At 36.3% G+C, this 24279-nt stretch overlaps 1 protein-coding gene across 5 annotated transcripts in view; it reads left to right on the top strand.

Annotated features, from left to right (window-relative positions):
- NCK1 (NCK adaptor protein 1) overlaps positions 1-24279 on the top strand; it is an 81081-nt gene that overhangs the window by 42798 nt on the left and 14004 nt on the right. For 3 of the 5 annotated variants that reach the window (XM_032333927.1, XM_032333920.1, XM_032333944.1), the window contains one exon: positions 10923-11166. In XM_032333927.1, the coding sequence (XP_032189818.1) occupies positions 10941-11166 (226 nt within the window). In that variant the 5' untranslated portion in view covers positions 10923-10940. Of the gene's footprint in view, positions 1-1353; positions 1428-10922; positions 11167-12829; positions 13450-24279 lie in introns of those variants that run through there. The other 2 variants (XM_032333935.1, XM_032333909.1) reach the window with 2 other exon arrangements.

The following is a 24279-nucleotide window of genomic DNA, read 5'->3' on the forward strand; positions in this document are numbered from 1 at the left end:
ATGTGGTACAAACTAGAGCAAGGTGCCCACCAAAGTTGGACCCTTACTCTGTACAGGGTAAGGAGCAAGAATGAGTTAAATCTTGTTGAATGTTTACATTTTATTTATTCATTCATTCATTTCTTTACTTGAGGGAGTATGTGTACACAGTGGTATGAAGAGGTAGAGAGAGAATCCCAAGAAGGCTCCACATCCAGTGCAGAGCCTGATAATGGGGCTTGATTATACAACCCTGAGATCATAACCTGAGCCAAAACCAGGAGTCAGATGTCCAACCAACTGAGCCACCCAGGTGCCCCCATTGAATGTTCACATTTTAAGGAGATGGCTCTCAGTTCTGAGAATACACCTCTAGGTGGTAGAAGATTTATATTTCAAAGGGGCAGTGCAAATATTTATAATTTCAAGCTTTCTAAAGTAACTGTTCTACAGGGGGTTATAGGGACCTCTCTTCTTATCACTAAGTTTGGGCTGGAACAAACAGTAAATTCTTGCAATATCTAGCTTCCTAGTGTAGGAACTTAGGGGGCTGGAGTTGTCATCTGAGAGATGGCGGCCTTTAAGCCTTTAGAAACAATGCTAGTGTTTGTTCAAGTCTTACAGTGTGAGAGTGTGGACAAAATCATTTAGCCTGCAATTTTTAATGGGCCAAAATTGAAGCCTAGTCAAGAAGAGGGCTTAGAGGAGCCTATTTGAGAAGAGAGTCTTTGTCATAGATTACCTTCACCGGCTCTTTTCTCATGGGAATTTTCCCCATATTTACCTATGCCCAGCAACCCTCTTTCTGGTTCCTTTTACCAGAAACGTTAGGTTCTCTTATTATGAGTTTGTCTTTCATGTTGTTACTCAGTTCTGGGAATGGCTGTGCTTGACTTCAGGTAAAGCGGTGAGATAGTGGGTATTTCCCTCATATTCTTTGTACCAACTAGTTACTTTTTCTTTTCCTTTATCCGGAGGAGTAGGTTTTCTTTTGGGGTCTTACTGTATGTGCCATCTCCACCATTGTGGCAGTGGTACAGATCCACAGCTGAGGCTGGCCTTGGACCAGCACTGGAAGAGGGGGAAAAAAGAAGACATAAAACCTCAGGGATTTAACTCGCAGTCTTCTGGCTTTCAAGAGCTTTTTTCCCCTTTTGTCCAAATGAGCTTCTCTTGAGCTTTTTCCTGACTGCACCTGCTGTGTAATTTCCTGTTATGCCTACCTTTGGGTCACAGCCAGAAAATAAAGCAGGAGGGGGGAAACCAAAAGGAAATTTATTGTTGATGTATTGGTCTTTTTTCAGATTGATTTCCCTTCCCAACCTGCCTGTTACTTACTTTTCAGAGTCCTCAGGAGCTGAGTCTTTGTATTATTTCTGGAGATTTTAGTTGTAATCAGTTGGAGAGAGAGGCTGCAGTGGGCTTATCCATTTCCTCTGGAATTAAAGGTACTTAGGCCAGTGAATTTTAATATAACTGTGTGAAAAAGTTGACTTGGTAAAGCTTTAGATTCCACATTACAAACTAGTATTTAAGAAACTCTACCACTTGTCAAGTTTTAGTGAAGAATATCCACAATTATCTGAAAAGATTCTTGAAAGTACTCTTCTTTTTCCAGCTACATATTTGTGTGACACCAAGTTTTCTTATCAAGCAGAATAGTATGTTGCAATACATTAAGTGCAGAAACAGATATAAGAATCTATTAAGTCAGACATTAAAAAGATTTGGAAAAATGTAAAATAACACCACTCTTTTCACTAATGTTTTTGTGTGGGAAAACATAATTTTCATAAAAATGTTCCATATTGAATTAAATATCATATTTAATTGAATTTTAAAATATCCAAACATTTTTCTCACTTTCAATTCCCAGTGTGGTAAGTGTTGGTAGATAAAGCCAACATAAACAAAACCTTTTTGGGTCTTCAGTTTGTAAGTATGTAAAGGGGTTTTGAGACTAAATAGTTGGAGAATTGCTGATTTAGTAGGTAGAAGATTTCTGTCCATCTATAACCTGTACCCTTATTTTCTGGTCTTTAAGAGGCAGCATGGTACTGCAAATTGTTAGAGCTTGAAGTTGAGGCCGCTGGCTGGTCAGTGAACTGTAAATTTTGTATTGTCCCAGTGACACTAAGCGAGTTCTTTACTTTCACTTTGGTCCTATTCTTGTAATATCCAGATCAGGAAAGGCCAGGAGTATGATCAGCAAGTATGTATAGGTCTAGTTTGGGAATGAGATTGGAGGTGAATTTGAAAAGCAAATTGAGATCAGGAAAATAAGCCCAGGAGTAATAGACAAGCAGGATGTGAGCAGTGTACATAGGGACTTGATGTCAATTCCAGGGTCCTTGATACTTGTATTATCAGAGCAGGGCCGGCAATCGGTGGGGATCAAAATAAGCATTTCCCATTCTATCAAAGAAAGGCAATACTTGATTTCAGGCAGTAATTGGTCACTGGTTGGTAAGGTTCAGGTGCCTGGGTTCAGGTGCCAGGTACAAGGACGTAGACCAAAGGACAGGAATCCTGTTCCTGAAAGCAAGAGTAGGGGCCAGGAGCAGCCAAGTGTAAATTACATGAGTGTAGTTGAAAACATGGAGCTGAAACTTTTATAGGAGAATATAGAATGTTAAGTGACCATCTTTACAACCAGGCCTCTTGGCTGGACCAAAGAACAGTGGAGTTGTATCATACTCAGTTTATGTAATTTGAACTAAGCTTGGCTAAAAGAGATCAGGAGGGAAGTGGTTGTTAAAATAGTGCAAATGTTTCTACCCAGTCTACTCTTAGTTTATGCTTTAGAGTAGGCATGAGTAGGCATTCTCATTTGGCCTCAGTTGTTGTCCCTCTTGTGTAAGCATGTCATTACTATTTCTTGCGTTTAAAGATTATTTTCCCTATTATCAGGATTCTGAATTCAAGTTAACTCTTTTACCTGCTGCTTACTGAAGAAATAGTCATCAAAGCAAAGTTTCTTTTTCATTTCTTTTTCCCTCAGTTCCCTATCATTTCTTTTTCCTCATACTATCTCCATGTTTCCTCACACCTACTTTGCGTTTTGGCTGCCAATTCCTGTTAGTTACAGCTTTCAGTTGGTTTTCTCTTCTTATAGTACATTTTGTAAAAGTATAGAGTAATATTTTTGTGAAACACTCAAACCACACATATCTGTGGAGTATGGACTAAGTTTTATCAATCTCTGTACTAATGTAATCAAAAGCTGCCACTTTGACAATTTGATGTATATATATCCTCCCAGAACTTTTTAATGCATATACAAATATATGTAATGGAACTTTTTTTAAAAAATAGAATTATAATGCTATTGTTTTAGAATTTGCATTTTTGCTTAATATTTATTGGTCATTCTGCATGCAAGTGCTTACAGTTTAGACACTGTCAGTGTATTTCATTCCTTACTTTTCACAGTTCCTAGCAGTGCCACAGCAAAAACATTTTTACATGAATACTTTGAATACTTGGATTATTTTTTCCTGTAGTATGCTGATTCAAAGAAATGTGCATGTAAAATTTTGACAGTTACTGTCAAGTTGTTCTTTAAATTTTTATACATAAAATATAATAATCAAGTTAAAATGATAAATGACGGAGAAAAATTTATATCAAAGACAAAGGGCAAGTATTCCTACTATATAAAGGGCTTCTAAAAGTTGGAAAAGAAAAGCCATACCTTGGGAAAATGGGCAAAAGATATAAACAGGTAGTTCACCCAGAAAAACAAAAATAAATGTTCCTCAAATTTGGGGAAAAGTGCTTAATTTCACTAATGGAGAAATAATTAAAAACTGCTTTGAAATACCAGTCCTTATCTGACAGAAATCCAGGATCCATATTTAGTTGGTAATGCTGTGAGGAAATAATCATTCCCATATATTGTGGAAAATACAGAGGGATAAAGAAACTATAGATAGGGTATTTGGCACCATCTCACAAAATTATATAAATGTTAAGATTCAACTCAGCATTCTTATTTCTTTGATTCTAACCCAAAGTCACACTAACAGAAAAACAAAATGACATGTATATTAAACTGTTCATTGCAACACTAGTTATTATCAGAAGGCTGGAAATAACTCATTGTCAGTAAGGTCAAGTTGAGGAAACTGAGATACTTCTATAATGATGAAGTACTGGGCAGTAGTTAGTTACTGGAAAAGAACTCTGATCCTGCTATGGAATGATGTTCAAGATATATTGTTGAACTTAAAGCAAGGTTCAGACAGTACATAATGTGCCCCTCCCTTTGTGTGTGTACATGATTTGTTGTGAGGGAGTGTGAAAATTAGAATTTCTAATTTACATATGTTTTCTTTTACATATTCAAAAAGCAATAATAGAAAGATAAACCAAAACCAATAAAAAATGGTTATCCTGTAGGGAGAGGGAGAGAAAAGAGAGAGAAGGTGAGTATGGAAGCAGAGCTTTCTGAGTGTACCTTGTTCGATTGTTAAACTTTTTAGAACCATCCAAATGCATTATATAATAATGAAATAAAATTAAATTTTAGGGATACCTGACTGGCTCATTCAGAAGAGCATGCAGTTCTTGATCTTGGGTTTGTGAGATCAACATTGGGTGTAGAGATTACTTACATAAATAAAGAAACTTTAAAAAAGATTTTATTTATTTGACCGTGAGAGACACAGCAAGAGAGGGAACACAAGCAGGGGAAGTGGGAAAGGGAGAAGCAGGCTTCTCGCTGAGCAGAGAACCCTATTTGGGGCTCGATCCCAGGACTCTGGGATCATGACCTGAGCCAAAAGCAGATGCTTAATGACTGAGCCACCCAGGTACCCCCCCCAAATAATTAAATTATTAAAAGGAAAAATAAAGTGATCTCCAAAAAGTGGAAACAAATGAATCTAGTTTTTATATAGTTGGTGTTCTAAACACAGAGACATATATTCTGCCTTTCTTGTAGGGTCTCTGTACTAATGTAATCAAAAATGTTCTTAGTAAAACAGTCGCAATTTCTAAAGGCATGTATAGCTAGCAGAGCATTTTGGAAATGGTAGATCTGGGCAGTGGTCATCAGTGGCTGATAAACCCATTAGGTGAAGGTTTGATGGGGAACATGGTGGGTGAATCAGTTTGATGCTACTGTATCCACTGTTCATCTTAAACATCAGCCAGACCAGGGTGCCTCCTGTATTATGCCAATAAGTATTTTTCGAGAATATCTATGAAGTATTCTTTTTTTTTTTTTTAAGGTTTAATTCATTTATTTGACAGAGAGAGTGAGTGAGTGAGAATACAAGCAGAGGGAGAGGGGGAAGCAGGTTCTCTATGGAGCTGGGAGCGTGGTGTTGAGCTCTCTCGCAGGACCCCAGGATCATGACCTGAACTGAAGGCCGTTGCTCAACTGACTGAGGCACCCAGGTGCCCCATCTGTGAAGTATTTTTGCATCATCAACAACAAAAGAATCTGGGGTGGGGTGGGGCAGTAAAGGCTCTAGTTAAAATTACCAACTTACAGGAAATAGAGGAGATAAAGGAACACCATGAGGACGTACCTCAATCAAATCCAGTGTGGGAAGTGCTATAGGACAAATAGAGGCAGGTTCTTCAACAAATAAATGGCATGGAAATAGTGGGGAAAGAGGACTGTGTTATGTAGATTAAGGAGATATAAAACATTAACCAAAGTGCAATATACAGACTTAGTTTAGATCCCAGTTCAAACCAACTATAAAAGACTTTTTATTTCAATAGACTCAGTGAAACTTGAATGTCAGTACTGGATGAAATGAAAGAATTGTTTGCAGGTTCTCTTAACCTTAATAAAGAGACACATTTTTAACAGTACAAGTTTTTAAAAAATACCTTGATAACTGAATTTCAGTATAGTTTATTTTATTTGCAATGCCATGTATTTTTATGTACCTAAAACCTTATTCTGAGTAGGGGTTATAGTTTTACCAGACTTAACCTTTTTGCTACAGTGTGGTGGCCCATGGCAAAAAAGGTAAAAGACCCCTTGATTTTTTTTGTGGGGTATGTGGTTTTTTTTTTTTTTTAAAGTATTTATTTGGGGTATGTGTTCTTATCTGTTAGTATTTATAGGTGAAATCATAGGATTCCAGTACTCCCACCAAAAATTAGGGGGGATAAATGAACTGCAAAGCCAGAGTATTGGTAATTGAAGTTGGGTGATAGCTGTGGGGTTCATTATACATTCATTGTATTTTCTTAATAGCTGCTGATGATGAACATCTTTTTATGTGTTTGTTTGCCATCTCTATATCTTCTTCATGTTTTTTGCTCGTTTTCTAATTGAATTTTTCTACTCTTGAGTTTTTCCTTTATGGATCTTGCTTTTGTTGCCAAGTCTAAGAACTCTTTGCCTAGCTCTGTATCCTGAAGATTTTCTCCTATATATTTTTCTTAAAGTTTCATAGTTTTACATTTAAGGTTGTCATTCATGTTGAGTTTATGTTTGTCTAAGGTGTGAGATTAGGTCTTGTACTTTTTTTGTGGGGGCGAGGGATATTGATGTCCTTTTGCTTTAGCATCATTTGTTGAGAAAGCTTCCCCCCACCCCCACTGAATTACTTTTTGTACCTTGATCAGGGAGAGAGCCAGAGAGAGGGTGCACAAACAGGCAGAGGGGCAGGCAGAGGGAGAAGCAAGTGCCCTGCTGAACAAGGAGCCTGATGCAGGACTTTGATCCCAGGACCCATGGATCATGACTGAGCCAAAGGCAGACACCTAACTGACTGAGCCACCTAGATGTCGCCTAACTGACTGAGCCACCAGGTGTCCCTTGGGTTCTCTTTCTTTTCCACAACTGCTATTTGTTTCTTTGCTGATACCATGCAATCTTGACTACTCTAGCTATATAGTAAGCTTCCCCCATTTTTTTTTTTAACTTTAAAACATTTTAGTTACTCTAGTTATTTTGCCTTTCCATCTAAATTATAGAATAATTGTCTGGATATAAAAAAATAAAAATTCTGGGACTTTGATAAGAATTAATGTAAACCTGTATATCAATTTGGGAAAAAATAACATCCTCACTATGTTTGAGTCTTCTATTTCAAAAACACTTTTATTTAGATGTTTAATTTCTTTCGTCAGCATTTTGTAATTTTCAACATATAGTCTCCTTCATATTTTGTAAGGTTTGCACCTCTTTTCATTTTTTTTTCCTTTTTTATTTTAGTAATTATAAGTGGTATTGCTTTTTTAATTTTGGTGTCCATGTGTTCATTGATAGTATATAGAAAGACAGTTGATTTTTTGCTTGTTGATCTTCTGTCTTACGACTTTGCTGAATTCACTAGTTAATACTAGGAGGGTTTGAGTGGTTTTTTGTTTGTTTGGGGGGAGCAATTTTTGGTGGCTTTTAGGATCTTATCTGTAATCAGTCATGTCATCTGTAAATAAGGAGAGTTTTATTTCTTCTTTTTCTGATCTATATGCCATTTATATCGTTTTCTTGCCTTGCTGAGCTAGCTAAAACTTGTAGCGCTTTGTTGAGTAAGAATAGTGAGAGCACATACCTGCCTGGTTCTTGATTGTAGGAGGAGGGCATCTCTTTTACCATTAAGTAGTTGTTACTGTAGGTTTTTGTAGATCCTATTTATCAGGTTGAGGAAGTTCCCTTCTATTTCTGTTTTTCTGAGAACTCTTATCATGGGGGTTGAATTTTGCCAGATGCTTTTTCTGCATTGAGTAATATGCTCATATGATTTTTCTTAGCTTGTTAAAGTGGTGAATTATACTAATTAATTTTATATATCGAACCAGCTTTGCTTCCCTGGAAAAACCCTACTTGGTCATGGAGTATTAATTCTTTTTCTATACTGCTGAATTCTGTTTGCTAATATTTTGTTAAGGATTTTTGGATCTATATTAATGAGGGGTATTGGTTGGTAGTTTCCTCTTTTTATACTGTTTAGTTTTGACATCAGTTAATATCAATTTCAAAGGTAAATTGGGCAGTATTTCCCCATTTCCCTTCTACTATTTTTTAGAAGGGATTATTTAGAATTGGTGTAAATTCTTTAAATAATCGGTAGAATTCTTGAGAAATCATCTAGACCTGGAGATTTCTTTTTGGAGGTGGAATTTTCAAGTTACGAATTTAATTTCCTGAATAGTTACAGGGCTATTCATATTATCCGTTTCATATTGAGTGTGTTTTGGTACTTTTGTTTGTTTGTTTTTGAAAAATTGGTCCAGTTCCTCTGAATTGTTGAATTTGTGTGTGTAGAGCTGTTTGTAGCATTCCCTTATTATCCTTTTGATTGGAGGAGAGAGCTTTGACTAACCCAAATACAGCTTAGAAAGTAGGGTCAGTCCCCACGAGTTGCATGGCTAATACAATAATAGTAAGTTGACAATTGGAAGGATAATTGGGATATTGATAGGAAAGTAGTAGTACAACCTACAGTGTCATATCAACTCTGATTTTCTATAGAATGTAATTTGCTGGTTTTATGTGATTACTCTTCTAGATGAATTTTAAAGTCAGTTTGTCAAGTTTCAAAAGAAATTCCTTTGGGTCCTAGGATTAAATTTCATTAAATTTGTAGATTACTTATAAGGGTGTGGGTGTACAGGTTCCCACAGGGAAGGAATCAGAGTCGGTGTTCAAGTATGCCAGAAAAAAAACCCTCTGCTTTTTCTTGCCTCAGAAAGTCATCACTCGTTGTAAATTTTTTGTATCATGAACTAGTAATTATTTATCCTTGGTTATAACTTTTTATTTGTGAGTAATTTCAAACAGAAAAATTATAAGAATACAAATTGATTTTTCTGGTTTCTCTATTCATTATTTTTTGAATACCACATCATCTTCTTATTTTAGCATTATTAGTTATTTCACTGCTGTATACACATGAGTCATTCTTTCAGGAGAATATGTGGTAGGTTTTGAGGCCTTGCAGTGCCCCCAAAAAGCATCTACCTTCTAACCACAATGTATCTGTACTTTAATGCTAGTGGATGTTGAATTCTAGATTAAAATCATTTCTTTGAAAATATTGAACAGCTTACTTTGTTGTTGAGAAAAAAGAATGCTGGGACTCCTGAGTGGCTCAGTTAATTGTCTGCCTTCAGCTCAGGTGATGATCCCAGAATCCTGGGATCCAGTCTCACATCAGGCTCTCTGCTCAGCAGGGGGCCCGCTTCTCCCTCTGCCTGTGGGTGCATGCACTCTCTCTCTGACAAATAAATAATAAAATCTTAAAAAAAAAAAAAGAAAAAAGAAAAAGAAAAGGAAAAAGAAAGGGGATTCTATTCAATATCCAAACCTGAAAGCTGAATTTATTTGCCTGCTAAGCCAAGGGTAGCTGTTAGGTAAAATAAATCTCTCTGAAAGCATGGAGCTTATCTAATAAATTCAAGAGTGAGTTAGGCTTGTAATTTTCCTTTCTTTGTTCTGAAAGAGTTTGTATAAATTGGAAGTACTTGTTCTTTGAATTTTAATAAAACTTGGTATAAACCATGTGGTCCTGCTGTTCATTATGGGAAGATTTCTTTCTTTCTTTCTTTTAAAAAAGATTTTATTTTTATTTATTTGACAGAGATCACAAGTAGGCAGAGCAGTAGGCAGAAAGAGAGGAAGGGGAACAGGCTCCCCACCGAGTAGAAAGCCCAGTGTGGGGCTTGATCCCAGGACTATGGGATCATGACCTGAGCTGAAGGCAGAGGCTTTAATTTACTGAGCCACCCAGGTGCCCCTATGGGAAGATTTTTTAATGACTGATTGAATGTTACTACTTCTTTAATTTTTATTTTTCTATACATTTGTACATTTTAGTTTCAGATTTATTGGCAAAGTTGTTTCGAATATTGCCAGGTGATCTGAATGTCTGTTGCATCTCTAATTATGACTCCCTTTTTATTCCTGGTATTTGAGTGTGTTTTTTTCCTGAAATTTTTTCATTTATAAGTCTTGCTAGAACTATGTCCATTTGTTAGTCATGACAAAGAACTACTTTTTGTTCTGTTGAGCTTTCTCCTGTGTCTTTGTTTTCTGTTTCATAAAATTGTACTTTATTTGTATTATTTCATTTTTTCTGCTTTATATTATTCTACTTTTCTAACTGTTTAAGACATACTCAGTTCACTATTTTTTTTTCTGATGTTCACTGATTTTTCTGATTTTCACTGTTTTTTGTTTTTCTGATTTTCACTGTTTCTTTGATGTAACTATTTCCAGCTAGAATCTCTATATACTCCTTTTGCTGCATCCAACAAGTTTGGTTATGTAAGTCTTTTTATTATTTTACTCCTGTAACTATTTTCACAATGCTATTATAATTTCTTCTTTGACACATGAAGTTTTAGAAGTTCCCAAACAGGAGATTTTTAAGAAGCTCTCTGTGATGATTGTCAGAGAATATGGTTGTAGGATACCAAGTACATGAAAGTTATTAAGACTTTCTCTATCACCTCACATAGGTAATTTTTATATATGTTCCATTTCTATTATTCTGCTGGGAAGTAATATTTGTGTATGTTTATTAGACTTAATGGTTTTGATGTCAGTTTTTATCTAGCCTTATTAATTTTTTTGTATCCTTGATTTATTATTAAGTAAATATGTTAAAAATTGTCCTCTCTGACTGGATTTGTCACATTTTTTGTGGTTCTATCAGTCTATTTTGAACTATGTTAATAAGTACATACAAGTTTGGCTGTTATGTATATTTAATAAAACCTTCAATTGTGTAGTGAACTTCTTTATTACTGGGAATGGTTTGCCTTGATGGTTTGTCCTTTTTGTGTATTAATATAGCCACACCAGTTTTTGTCTTGATTAATATTTGATAAATATTGGTATTGCCTGTTTCTGTTTTTCATATTTTTCCTTCTAGTCTTTCAGTTCTTAGGTTTTTACATGTGTCTTTTTTTGAAAAGCATGTAGACTACTACTAGACCTTATAAAAATGTTTTGTATGTGGTTACAGTGCTGAAGCTGCTGAAAGATGGCAGAAGAAGTGGTGGTAGTAGCCAAATTTGATTATGTAGCCCAACAAGAACAAGAGCTGGACATCAAGAAGAATGAGAGATTATGGCTTCTGGATGACTCTAAGTCCTGGTGGCGAGTTCGAAACTCCATGAATAAAACGGGTTTTGTGCCTTCTAACTATGTGGAGAGGAAAAACAGTGCTCGGAAAGCATCTATTGTAAAAAATCTGAAGGATACTTTAGGTAAGTTATTTTTGTATTAAAACACCAATAATGCTTTCTTTTAAGTGGATGCTAGAGCTTGGTTCTTTGTGTAGAATTTTGGAAGCATTGGGTAAAATAGAAAGGCCAAGATTAGAATTTCAGCTAGGCCAGGTTAAGTTTGCTCATAGCAGATACTGAGCCAAGTCAGAAGAGCATTAAAGGCCGTAAGTGTTAATGGGCAATTTCTGTAAATCTAGCTGGTGTTCAAGGGCCAGACCAGGGTGGTGCCAGTGAGCAGGATTGAATCAGATCCTCTAGCCAGGACCCCTTGAACTGTGACTGCCTGTTGAAGTTAGGTAAATTCTAAGTCTAATTGAGAGAGAGATAAATGAGGGAGATTCAGAATACCTCCTTCGCATTAAGGCCATTTTAAAAATATGGAACATTGCTGTATTTTAACATTTAATAGCTTACATTTTGAATAATGCTTTTAAGAACAAACTATTACTTCATTTTGCATTTGATAAAAGAGTTTTAAATTGAAGATTATTACTGTAGGTTAGCATCTACAAAGCTGATTTCTTATTTTGTTTTTCTTTTTCCCCCCTTTTCTTTCTCTAACTGTAAAATTTGTTTGTTTTTACTAGCTCTCCATCAGGGCCAGAGATAATGGAACCCACCTCACAGAGGCTTGGCTGAGCTGATAGGAAGGAAATATGCACAGATGAGGACTGGCCTCTTTCTTTTTCTTTTAATTAAACTCTCCTTGGCTGACAGGAAGGAATGGGAGGGACAGAATTTCATTTTTGGTATTCAGGAAAACAGGCTGTTACTTAATGGTTCTTTGTATATATGTGGACAAGAAAGTTAAATTTCTCTTTGCAAAAACAGTTTGGGAGTAATGTGGCATGATTGACAAATACGAAATATTACTAACTACTTTGTATTAGCTTTATTTTTTATTTGGCCTTATTAGTCTAGAGTGTTCTTTCAGTTAACATCAATAGAAGACAGATCTTTTATTTTTAACACTGTAAAATAGCCAAAACTAAAATATAGTACAACTCAAAGTAAATATAAAACACTGGAATATTGGTTTGTGAGTGAATAACATTTCTAGTATTTTAAAGGTAGTTTAATAAATGAAGTTACCAATCTGAGTTTTCACTATGATTTTTAACTGCTGTATCTGAGATTACATTTTATTTAGATTTTTAAGTTTTGCAAATAAGACCATTATTATTTTTTAAGTGAAGGACAAATCAGAAAGAGGTTATCCTTGATTATCTGAAGAGACCATAGTTAGAACCAGGAATACTTCTGATTTTGTAAATATTGGACACTTATTTAAAGCATGTAGATCAGAGGTATTGGAGAAAGTTAAGGTAACTTGGTATCAAGAAAGTATGCCTCATCTTTATGAAGGCACAACAGGGATTAGGACTTTACCTAGACTTTTTTATTCCCTTTTAAAAGGATACTGGTATCCTGGGACTGGATATGTTTAAATGTTTAAACAGAATACTGTGAAAAAACCTATTATCATAGAGCAAAATGGAAATATATCCCAGTTTTAGATAGTACTGCATATAAACTTAAAAAGCCCAACTAGATAGGATTTTTATTGTTTGTCAATATGCCTGGGAAAGCTTCCATACTGTTTTCTGACATTATTGAGACAGTTTTGGAAAGATTTTTTTATCTATTTAAGTCCTAGAATATCTCTTTAAACTTTATTACTATATTATAGATATTGCAGGATACTTGAAAACATTCTGTTTTAAGTTACTGATCTTTAGTTCTCCTGTATAATGATGTGATTCCAACTTTTGTATCGGATAGCTTTCTGTTTCTCAGAATTTCTGAACCCCTTTTTGGTAACTTAAGTGTCCCATGTGGTTAATGGATTTGTTTCACAATGATTGTGCTAGTGGAGACATTGTTTGAAAGATAAGAAAGAGAAGGAGAAAACAAAGGAGAGATGAATGCGTGAATATATTTTTAACTATTGAAAATACATGCTTTAAAGCTTCTTCTAAAATAAGTCTGAATAATGAGGTAACTTTGTGGCCATGATGATATACTTGTTTTACAGGTTGTATTATAGTTCAGGGGGAGAAGTTTTAGACAGAAGCCTCAGAAAAACTTTCTGTTGCCTGGGTGTAGGCCAAGTCACATGGATTGGGCGTGGGGAGTTTCAGTGTTGCAGAACAGACCAGGAAGCTCACAGAATTATCCTGAGCTGTGTTGACAAACTGACAAAAGAGAACACAGGATTTTTATTCAAAATGGATTGGTTAAACGTCTTTAAAGATTTTTTCAGTAAGTTTATCTATTTATTAAATCCATAGTTTTCTTGTAGTTTTTGAATTAGATTTTTCACTTTTGTGAATTTAAAGAAAAACTGTATGGATTCTGATGTGTTTCTGTAATAGGCTGGTGCTTTATGTTGTTTATGAAACATAAGCTAAATGATTGGTGATACTTCAAATAATACTAGTTTAGACTTGATAAGTAATAGGTTTTAAAATGTTTTATCATCAGTGTTTGAAAGTAAAGAGAAAGGATATAAATGAGTTTGCAGGCAGTTTTGCTTTGGTAACTTTGAACTTAGAATAGACATTTGAAGTGAATTAAATTATAAACATTAAAAATATGAGGAAAAGAAAGGATTAGGTGAGCAAGTTCTTCTGTCCTCAGTATTTGAATCAACATAAATATTGTTTTAGTACTTTTTACTTACATTTTAGAGGAATGAAACAGAAGATAACATTTAATAAAGCAATATAGAGAATGTTTTGATTTAATCAATGTAGGATTGCTAGAAATTGCCCTTTTGGTGATTGCAAGATTTGATATTTTGAAATGAGTCTTGAGAGGAGCTGCATACGGAGAAAATAAAAACACTGAAACTTGTGAATTACTGGGATTGTTTTGAGTTCAGGTCAAAATGTAACACTGATACTAACTTAACCAGAGCTTAATATGTGTTTTTGCTAATGGCCTTTTTATAATCTTATGAGAGTGAGCTTGATTTAATCTCTTTGAATATTTGTTTGGTGTTTCTAGAAAAATGAATAGAGGGGTTGTTGTAGAAGTCTCATGCGTAAGGAATCTAAGGAAACCAAGAGTAACCTGTTGAGAGATTTCATTTTTAGGCAGAATGGAAAAGGAGCAAGTACTTTGTTGAGAAAGAATGTCATAATTGTAATATTAAGACTCATTTGTTTCTTTAGTTAATTTTGGTGGCCAAGTGAATTCTTCTGGAATATCCGTCTTTTGTTTACTTTTGGAAAGTTAATACATTTTTAGATCCACTTTTTGGGTTATTTTCCTTTTGGAAAGTTACTAATTTATTCATTTATCAACGTATTTTCCTTGGGAGCCTACTGCAAGCCAGACAACAAATACAGAATGAAAAACTAAGACTAACTTTCATAGAATTTACATGGTGAGGAGGTTGTTATTTTAATATTAATACGGTAGATTTCATATCTTGGTTTAATCATAAGTGTTGGTTGCTTTGTGGTCATAAGTGACCATAAATCAACCTGAAATGGTGACAAAAGAATATAATAGATCATTGGTATGGTGATTCATTATATACCATCAATACAATGATAAAGTTATCATTCTCTCTGTTGTCTCAGAAAGTCAATAATCTTAAATACATTTGTAGACCTGAGGGTGAGGGTTTAATAAGATTTGCAACCAAGATACTCCTTTTTTTTCATTAACTGCAGCAGGCCAAAATTTGTATTTATTTTGCTTTGCAGTAGAAGATATGTGTTCCATGTGTAGTGGCTAGAATAAACAAAGGTACAGTATTTTAGATAAAACAATAATAAAAAATAATTTATCTTTCATGTAGATGAACAGATAAAAATACAAAAATTTAAATAAAAATTTGTGCTGGAAAGAACACCATATATTTGTATTTAGAATTCCCTAATTTTGCTCCCAGATATACCACTTTTAATCATGTGGCAAAGACTGTGTAACTAAACTTTCCTGATTTCTTGTTATTTGTAAAGGAGAGTTGGGCAAGACTAGATGATCCTGGAAAGTCCCTTCTAACGCTAAAAGTCTTATAGCCCTGGTAAAACAACTGATCAGTCTACGTGTGATAGAAATCAGGAAAGTCCATGAGGGAGAAACTGTGAAGAAGTAGGAACTAAAAACCAGAACTACAGTTCCTTAAAGAATTAGAATAAGTAATACTTGCTTTGGCCTCATTCTCTTGAACATTTATTTAGTCAGTGATTTAGATGGAGGGAAGATGACATGCTTAAAGAAAAGAAGACTAAGTCCGAAAGAATAATATATTGAGTTCAGAAACATATATTTGAAAGGTAAAAACTAAAATAGAAATAAACAAAGTGAATTGGGGGCAGGCATTATAATGTAAAATTCTACATTAAGTTTTTAAAGGGAATTGAAGAGATTGCTGAAAACCTGGCCTGGCAGGACTTTTTATGAGTAAAATCTTCTATGAGGTCACGATATGGGGGTCATGGGATTGAGCCCTGCATTGGGCTCCAAGATTCTCTCTCCCTCTCTCTGCCCTTCCCCCACCTCTAAAAAATTAAAACAAGACTGCTGTGTTACTGTGGGTACTAAAGAATTTCAGTGCAGTTCATGATAGCATTGATTCAGATCTATGTAGTTAAAGTGAAAGTATACAAATAGCTACTTTATGTGTGTGCTGGCCAAATGAAACATGACATAGTTTATCTACTTTGGATAGATAAACTTTAACAGTGGCATTGAGAAACTTGGATACTTCCAAATACTGTATCTAGTATATCAAGGATTTGGAAACCAGGTTATATAAAAGTAGTTATGTGTACAAAGATTTGCCTTAAGGAAAAGACAACTGTCATGTGACCGGAATATTTACAGTGCTTAACCAGATTCTTCAAAACTTGGAGGAGTTAATAATACAGTGTTTTGGTCAAGAAATAGTGCTGTAGGAGGAGAGAAGACAGACCAGTGGGTAGGAGTGCATGGCAGTTTGGAAGCTGTACTTTGTTCTTTGAACAAAGCTAATGATAAAAATGACTGCCTCTCTTTTGAGAGAGCACATCCTCAGTGCTCAGACCTGAACATTCCCTCCCAACCCTGGCAAAGTCTAGCTATAAAATGCAATAATAAAGATTTAAGTGTTTTTGAAAAATTAAATGCCAGAAGCACTAGGAGTAATAACTACCATTGATTAATGGAGTGCCTGCTATGTGCTGTGTACTATGCTAGGTGCTTTACATATAAACTTCTTTAAACAAATGTTAAAAGGTAGGTTCCTACACACCACCATTTCATAAACCTGGAAACTGGAGTTTAATGAAGATTAAATAACTCAACCAAGATCAGATTAACTAGTAAGTACCAGGACTAAAATTTAAATTTAGAAGTTTTTGTTGTTGTTATTAGTTTGCCTTATATACCCATTAGGACTAAAGAGTAGAGAAAGAATTAGAATCAGATAAGCAGTGGATTAGAAAGATTTGATGCAAAAGGACTAAGATTAGGATGATTGTGGAGAACTAACTGTGAAGTCGAGAAGAATTTAGAAAAGTTAATACCTTGGTCTGGGGGACCCTCCTTGTTGTAGATGATCTCCTTGAAAGAGATACTTATGTAAAGCACTTTTCCATGTATTTCCTCATTGGTAACAGGAAATTGGAAATAGCATTTTTTTAGCAACAGAGACAAAGGGCAACAAACAGGTTCTTCTCAAAGAATTGTAAGCAGAGGAGAAAAAAGCAGGCTATCGATTATGCATGTATTTGTCATTCACATGATAAACACTAATAGAACACTTAATAGGGGCCAGGCAGTGGGGGTAGAGAAGTGATTAAAAACTTGGTGTTTGAGGACTGGAGTCAAGATGGCGGAGAAGTAGCAGGCTGAGACTACATCAGGTAGCAGGAGATCACCTGGATAGCTTATCAAACCATTGCAAACATCTACAAATCCAGCAGGAGATAGAAGAGAAGAAGAACAGCAATTCTAGAAACAGAAAATCGACCACTATCTGAAAGGTAGGACCGACGGAGAAGTGAATCCAAAGCAATGGGAAGATAGACTGTGTGGGGGGAGGGGCCGGCTCCCAGCAAAGGGTGGAGCAACAGAGCACAAAATCAGAACATTTAAAAGTCTGCTCCACTGAGGGACATAGCTCCAGAGGATAAACCAGGGTGAAGCCCACACGGGGCCAGCGTGGCCCTAGGTTCCACAGGGTCACAGAAGGATCGGGGGTGTCTGAGTGTCCCAGAGCTCACAGGTATTAGACCGGGGAAGCCGGGTACAGAGACAGAGCTGAGGAGTGAGCTCTAACCTCAGGGTTACCTTGAACCAGTCGCAGGCTGGGTGAGCTTGGAGCGTGGCTAGAGGCCAGGGAGACGGGAGTGATTGGGCTCTTTTCTTTGAGGGCGCATTGAGGAGTGGGACCCGATCTCTCGGCTCCTCCGGGCGGGAGACTGGGAGGCCTCCATTTTCATTCCTGTCCTCCGGAACTCTATGGAAAGCGTTCAGGGGACAAGAGCTCCCAAAAGCGAACCCGAGCAGATTACTTAGCCTGGCCCCTGGTAAGGGTGGTACAATTCCGCCTCGGGCAAAGACACTTGAGAATCAGTACAACAGGCCCCTCCCACAGAAGATCAACAAGAAATCCACCCAAGACAAACTACACCTACCAAGGAGAGCAGCAGAATTCCAGGAGGAAAAGCAAAGCATGGAACTCATGGCTTTCTCCCCATGATGCTTTAGTCTTGCGGTTAATTTAATTTTTTTTTTTTAATTTTTTTTTCTTCTAAATTTTTTTAACTTTTACCTTTTTCTTTTTTAATGTTTTTTTAACTAGTTTATCTAATACATATATATTTTTCTTTTTTATATTTTTCTTTTCTTAATTTTTTTTTCCTGAACTTATTTTTATCCCCTTTGTCCCTCCCACAATTTGGGGTCTCTTCTGATTTGGTTAAAGCGCATTTACCTGGGGTCTTTGCACCCTTTCAGTATTTTATTTGCTCCTTCATATACGCTTATTTGGACAAAATGACAAGGCGGAAAAACTCACCACAACAAAAAAAAAAAAAACAAGAGGCAGTACTGAAGGCTATGTTCCTAATCAATACAGACATTGGTAATATGCCAGATACAGAGTTCAGAATGATGATTTTCAAGGTTCTAGCCGGGCTCAAAAAAGGCATGGAAGATATTAAAGAAACCCTCTCTGGAGAGATAAAAGCCCTTTCTGGAGAAATGAAAGAACTAAAATCTAACCAAGTTGAAATTGAAAAAGCTGTTAATGAGGTGCAATAAAAAATGGAGGCTCTTACTGCTAGGATAAATGAGGCAGAAGAAAGAATTAGTGATATAGAAGACCAAGTGACAGAGAATAAAGAAGCTGAGCAAAAGAGGGACAAACAGCTACTGGGCCACGAGGGGAAAATTCAAGAGATAAGTGACACCACAAGACCAAACAACATTAGAGTAATTGGGATTCCAGAAGAAGAAGAAAGAGAAAGGGGAGCAGAAGGTATACTGGAGAGAATTATTGGAGAGAATTTCCCTAATATGGCAAAGGGAACAAGCATCAAAATCCAGGAGGTGCAGAGAACCCCCCTCAAAATCAACAAGAATAGGTCCACACCCGGTCACCACTAGTAAAATTTACAAGTTTTAGCGACAAAGAGAAAATCCTGAAAGCAGTCCGGGAAAAGAAGTCTATAACATACAATGGTAAAAATATTAGATTGGCAGCAGAGTTACTGACAGAGACCTGGCAGACCAGAAAGAACTGGCGTGATATATTCAGAGCACTAAACGAGAAAAAACATGGCGGCCAAGAATGCTATATCCAGATAGGCTGTCACTGAAAATAGAAGGAGAGATAAAAAGCTTCCAGGACAAACAAAACTGAAAGAATTTGCAAACATCAAATCAGGTCTACAGGAAATATTGAAAGGGGTCCTCTAAGCAAAGAGAGAGCCTAAAAGTAGTAGATCAAAAAGGAACAGAGACAATATACAGTAACAATCACCTTATAGGCAATACAATGGCACTAAATTCATATCTCTCAATAGTTACCCTGAATGTTAATGCGCTAAATGCCCCAATCAAAAGACACAGGATATCAGAATGGATAAAAAACCAAGATCCATCTATGTGTTGCCTACAAGAAACTCATTTTAGACCCGAAGACACCTCCAGATTTAAAGTGAGGGGGTGGAAAATAATTTACCATACTAATGGACATCAGAAGAAAGCAGGGGTGGCAATCCTTATATCAGATCAATTAGATTTTAAGCCAAAGACTATAATGAGAGATGAGGAAGGATACTATATCATACTCAAAAGATCTGTCCAACAAGATCTAACAATTTTAAATATCTATGCCCCTAATATGGGAGCAGCCAACTATATAAACCAGTTAATAGCAAAATTAAAGAAACACATCAACAATAATACAGTAATAGTAAGGGACTTTAACACTCCCCTCACTGAAATGGACAGATGATCCAAGCAAAAGATCAACAAGGAAATAAAGGCCTTAAATGACACACTGGACCAGATGGACATCACAGATATATTCAGAACATTTCATCCCAAAGCAACAGAATACACATTCTTCTCTGGTTCTCATGGAACATTCTCTAGAATAGATCACATCCTGGGTCATAAATCAGGTCTAAACCGATATCAAAAGATTGGGATCATTCCCTGCATATTTTCAGACCACAATGCTCTGAAGCTAGAACTCCATCACAAGAGGAAATATGGAAAGAACCCAAATACATGGAGACTAAACAGCATCCTTCTAAATTTAGAATGAATGGGTCAACCAGGAAATTAAAGAAGAATTGAAAAAAATTCATGGAAACAAATGATAATGAAAACACAATTGTTCAAAATCTGTGGGACACAGCAAAGGCAGCCCTGAGAGAAAAATAGCGGTACAAGCCTTTCTCAAGAAACAATAAAGGTCTCAGGTGCACAACCTAACCCTACACCTAAAGGAGCTGGAGAAAGAACAAGAAAGAAACCCTAAACCCAGCAGGAGAAGAGAAATCATAAAGATCAGAGCAGAAATCAATGAAATAGAAACCAAAAAAACAAAAGAACAAATCAACGCAACTAGGAGCTGGTTCTTTGAAAGAATTAGTAAGATTGATAAACCCCTGGCCAGACTTACCAAAAAGAAAAGAGAAAGGACCCAAATAAACAAAATCATGAATGAAAGAGGAGAGATCACAACTAACACCAAAGAAATACAAACAATTATAAGAACGCACTCTGAGCAACTCTACGCAAACAACTTTGACAATCTGCAAGAAATGGATGCATTTCTAGAGACATATAAACTACCACAACTGAACCATAAAGAAATAGAAAACCTGAACAGACCCATAACCAGTAAGGAGATTGAAACAGTCATCAAAAATCTCCAAACAAAAGCCCAGGGCCAGACGGCTTCCCAGGGGAATCCTACCAAAAGTTTAAAGAACAACTAATTCCTATTCTCCTGAAACTGTTCCAAAAAATAGAAATGGAAGGAAAACTTCCAAACCCATTTTATGAGGCCAGCATCACCTTGATCCCAAAACCAGACAAGGATTCATCAAAAAGGAGAACTACAGACCAATATCCTTGATGAACACAGATGTGAAAATTCTCACCAAAATACTAGCCAATAGGATTCAACAGTACATTAAAAGGATTATTCACCACGACCAAGTGGGATTTATTCCAGGGCTGCAAGGTTGGTTCAACATCTGCAAATCAATCAATGTGATACAATACGTTAATAAAAGAAAGGACAAGAACCATATGATACTCTCCATAGATGCTGAAAAAGCATTTGACAAAGTACAGCATCCCTTCCTGATCAAAACTCTTCAAAGTGTAGGGATAGAGGGCACGTACCTCAATATCATCAAAGCCGTCTATGAAAAACCCATCGCAAATATCATTCTCAATGGAGGAAAACTGAAAGGTTTTCCGCTAAGGTCAGGAACACTGCAGGGGTGTCCATTATCACCACTGCTATTCAACATATTACTAGAAGTCGTAGCCTCAGCAATCAGACAACAAAAAGAAATTAAAGGCATCCAAATCGGCAAAGAAATCAAACAGTCACTCTTCGCACATGATATGATACTATATGTGGAAAACCCAAAAGACTCCACTCCAAATCTGCTAGAACTTGTACAGGAATTCAGTAAAGTGTCAGGATATAAAATCAATGCACAGAAATCAGTTGCATTTCTGTACACCACCAACAAGACAGAAGAAAGAGAAATTAAGGAGTCAATCCCATTTACAATTGCATCCAAAACCATAAGATACCTAGGAATAAACCTAACCAAAGAGGCAAAGAAGGTATACTCAGAAAACTATAAAGTACTCATGAATGAAATTGAGGAAAACACAAAGAAATGGAAAAATGTTCCATGCTCCTGGATTGGAAGAACAAATACTGTGAAAATGTCTATGCTGCCTAAAGCAGTCTACACATTTAATGCAATCCCTATCAAAAGCCCACCCATTTTTTTCAAAGAAATGGAACAAAAAATCCTAAAATTTATATGGAACCCTAAAAGACCTCGAATAGCCGAAGGAATCTTGAAAAAGAAAGCCAAAGCTGATGGCATCACAATTCCGGACTTCAAGTTCTATTACAAAGCTGTCATCATCAAGACAGCACGGTACAGGTACAAAAACAGACCCATAGATCAATGGAATGGAATAGAGAGCCCAGAAATAGACCCTCAGCTCTATGGTCAACTAATCTTCGACAAATTAGGAAAGAAGGTCCAATGGAAAAAAGACAGCCTCTTCAGTAAATGGTTTGGGAAAATTGGACAGCCATGTGCAGAAAAATGAAATTGGACCGTTTCCTTACACCACACATGAAAACAGACTCAAAATGGATGAAGGACCTCAATGTGAGAAAGGAATCCATCAAAATCCTTGAGGAGAATACAGGCACCAACCTCTTTGACCTGAGCCGCAGCAGGGTCTTCCTAGGAACATTGCCAAAGGCAAGGGAAGCAAGGGCAAAAATGAACTATTGGGATTTCATCAAGATCAAAAGCTTTTGCACAGCAAAGGAAACAGTTAACAAAACCAAAAGACAGCTGACAGAATGGGAGAAGAAATTTGCAAACGACATATCAGATAAAGGACTAGTGTCCAAAATCTTTAAAGAACTTAGAAAACTCAACACCCAAATAACAAATAATCCAATCAAGAAATGAGCAGAAGACATGAACAGACATTTCTGCAAAGACGACATCCAGATGGCCAACAGACACATGAAAAAGTGCTCCACATCACTCGGCATCAGGAAATACAAATCAAAACCACATTGAGATACCACCTCACACCAGTCAGAATGGCTAAAATTAACAAGTCAGGAAATGACAGATGCTGGTGAGGATGTGGAGAAAGGGGAACCCTCCTACACTGTTGGTGGGAATGCAAGCTAGTGCAACCACTCTGGAAAACAGCATGGAGGTTCCTCAAAAAGTTGATAATAGAACTACCCTATGACCCAGCAATTGCACTACTGGGTATTTACCCTAAGGATACAAATGTAGTGATCCGAAGGGGCACGTGAACCGGAATGTTTATAGCAACAGTGTCTACAATAGCCAAACTACGGAAAGATCCTAGATGTCCATCAAGAGATGAATGGATAAAGAAGAGGTGGTATATATACACAATGGAATACTATGCAGCCATCAAAAGAAATGAAATCTTGCCATTTGTGACGACGTGGATGGAACTATAGGGTATCATGCTTAGTGAAATAAGTCAGTCGGAGAAAGACAACTATCCTATGATCTCCCTGATACGAGGAAGTGGAGATGCAACATGGGGGGTTAGGGGGGTAGGAGAAGCATAAATGAAACAAGATTGGATTGGGAGGGTGACAAACCATTAGTGACTCTTAATCTAACAAAACAAACTGAGGGTTGCTGGGGGGACGGGGTTTGGGAGAGGGGGTGGAGTTATGGACATTGGGGAGGGTGTGTGCTATGGTGAGTGCTGTGAAGTCTGTAAACCTGGCGATTAACAGATCTTTACCCCTGGGGATAAAAATACATTATATATTTATAAGAAAATAAAAATTAAAAAAAAAAACTTGGCTCAAAGAAGTAAATGTTGGTATACAGATGGTCAAACATTACATTAGAAATATTTACAAAGAATAGTAGTGGCACAAAAGAGAAATAAATTTGTTTTGTTTTGGGGAGAGAGGGAAAGCTCTAGTAAGAAGAGAATACCTTGTTTGAATCTTGAATGAGAGTGGGTTGTGTTTGAGGTTAAAAAAAAAAAAAAAAGTCATGGGCATAGGATCAGAATCTTGCAAGGGCCTTGTTTTTTTGGGTACTGATGAGCTTTTATTCCTTAGCATTAGTGTAAAGTTAAATTCTCAAAGATTACAGAGGGCTTCGAGTTGCATAGGAAACAAATATTCTAAGTTTATGTTTTTTTTCCCTGAAATATTTCTGACCTCTGCAATTTAAATAGGCTGTTTTTGGTGTTTTCCCACTTGGAAGTTTAATGGGTAGGTCTGTCCAAATCCTCTTCATTCATCTACATTTGACAATGTATAATTAGTCTTAGGCATCTTTTTCAGAATTAAAAAAAAAATCATTTTGAAACTAGCCATTAACTTCAAGTTTAAATTTTTATTTGGTTATATCACTCTTTGGTTTTAATCAGCTTAACATATTGAGCATCTGATACATGCACAGTTCTTAATAGTATAGGAAACTCGAAAGATCAGTGAGACATGGAATGCTCTTCCTTTCTGGAAGCTGATGGCTGTGGTAGTGAATGAGGTTAAAAGACAAACAAGGTACGCTGTGATTCAAGTATCTATGAAGTAGAGGGTGCTAGGGTGCTTTAAAAAGGAGAGCTTACATTTCTGGAGAATGATGGTGGGAAATAAAAGATGTTGGCAAACACAAAATGGGAAGTAAATAAAATAAAATTGTTATTTGAAACAGTACTTCTTGAATTGGGTAGGTTTTTGATAGGCAAAGGTGTGTGTTTTGTTTTGTTTTGTTTGTTTGTTTTTTAAGATTCATTCATTCGTTCATTCATTTATTTGACAGAACACACCAAAGGGAATCAGCA

The sequence above is a fragment of the Mustela erminea genome, chromosome 1, assembly GCF_009829155.1.
Source record: "Mustela erminea isolate mMusErm1 chromosome 1, mMusErm1.Pri, whole genome shotgun sequence".
Lineage (NCBI taxonomy): Eukaryota > Metazoa > Chordata > Mammalia > Carnivora > Mustelidae > Mustela > Mustela erminea.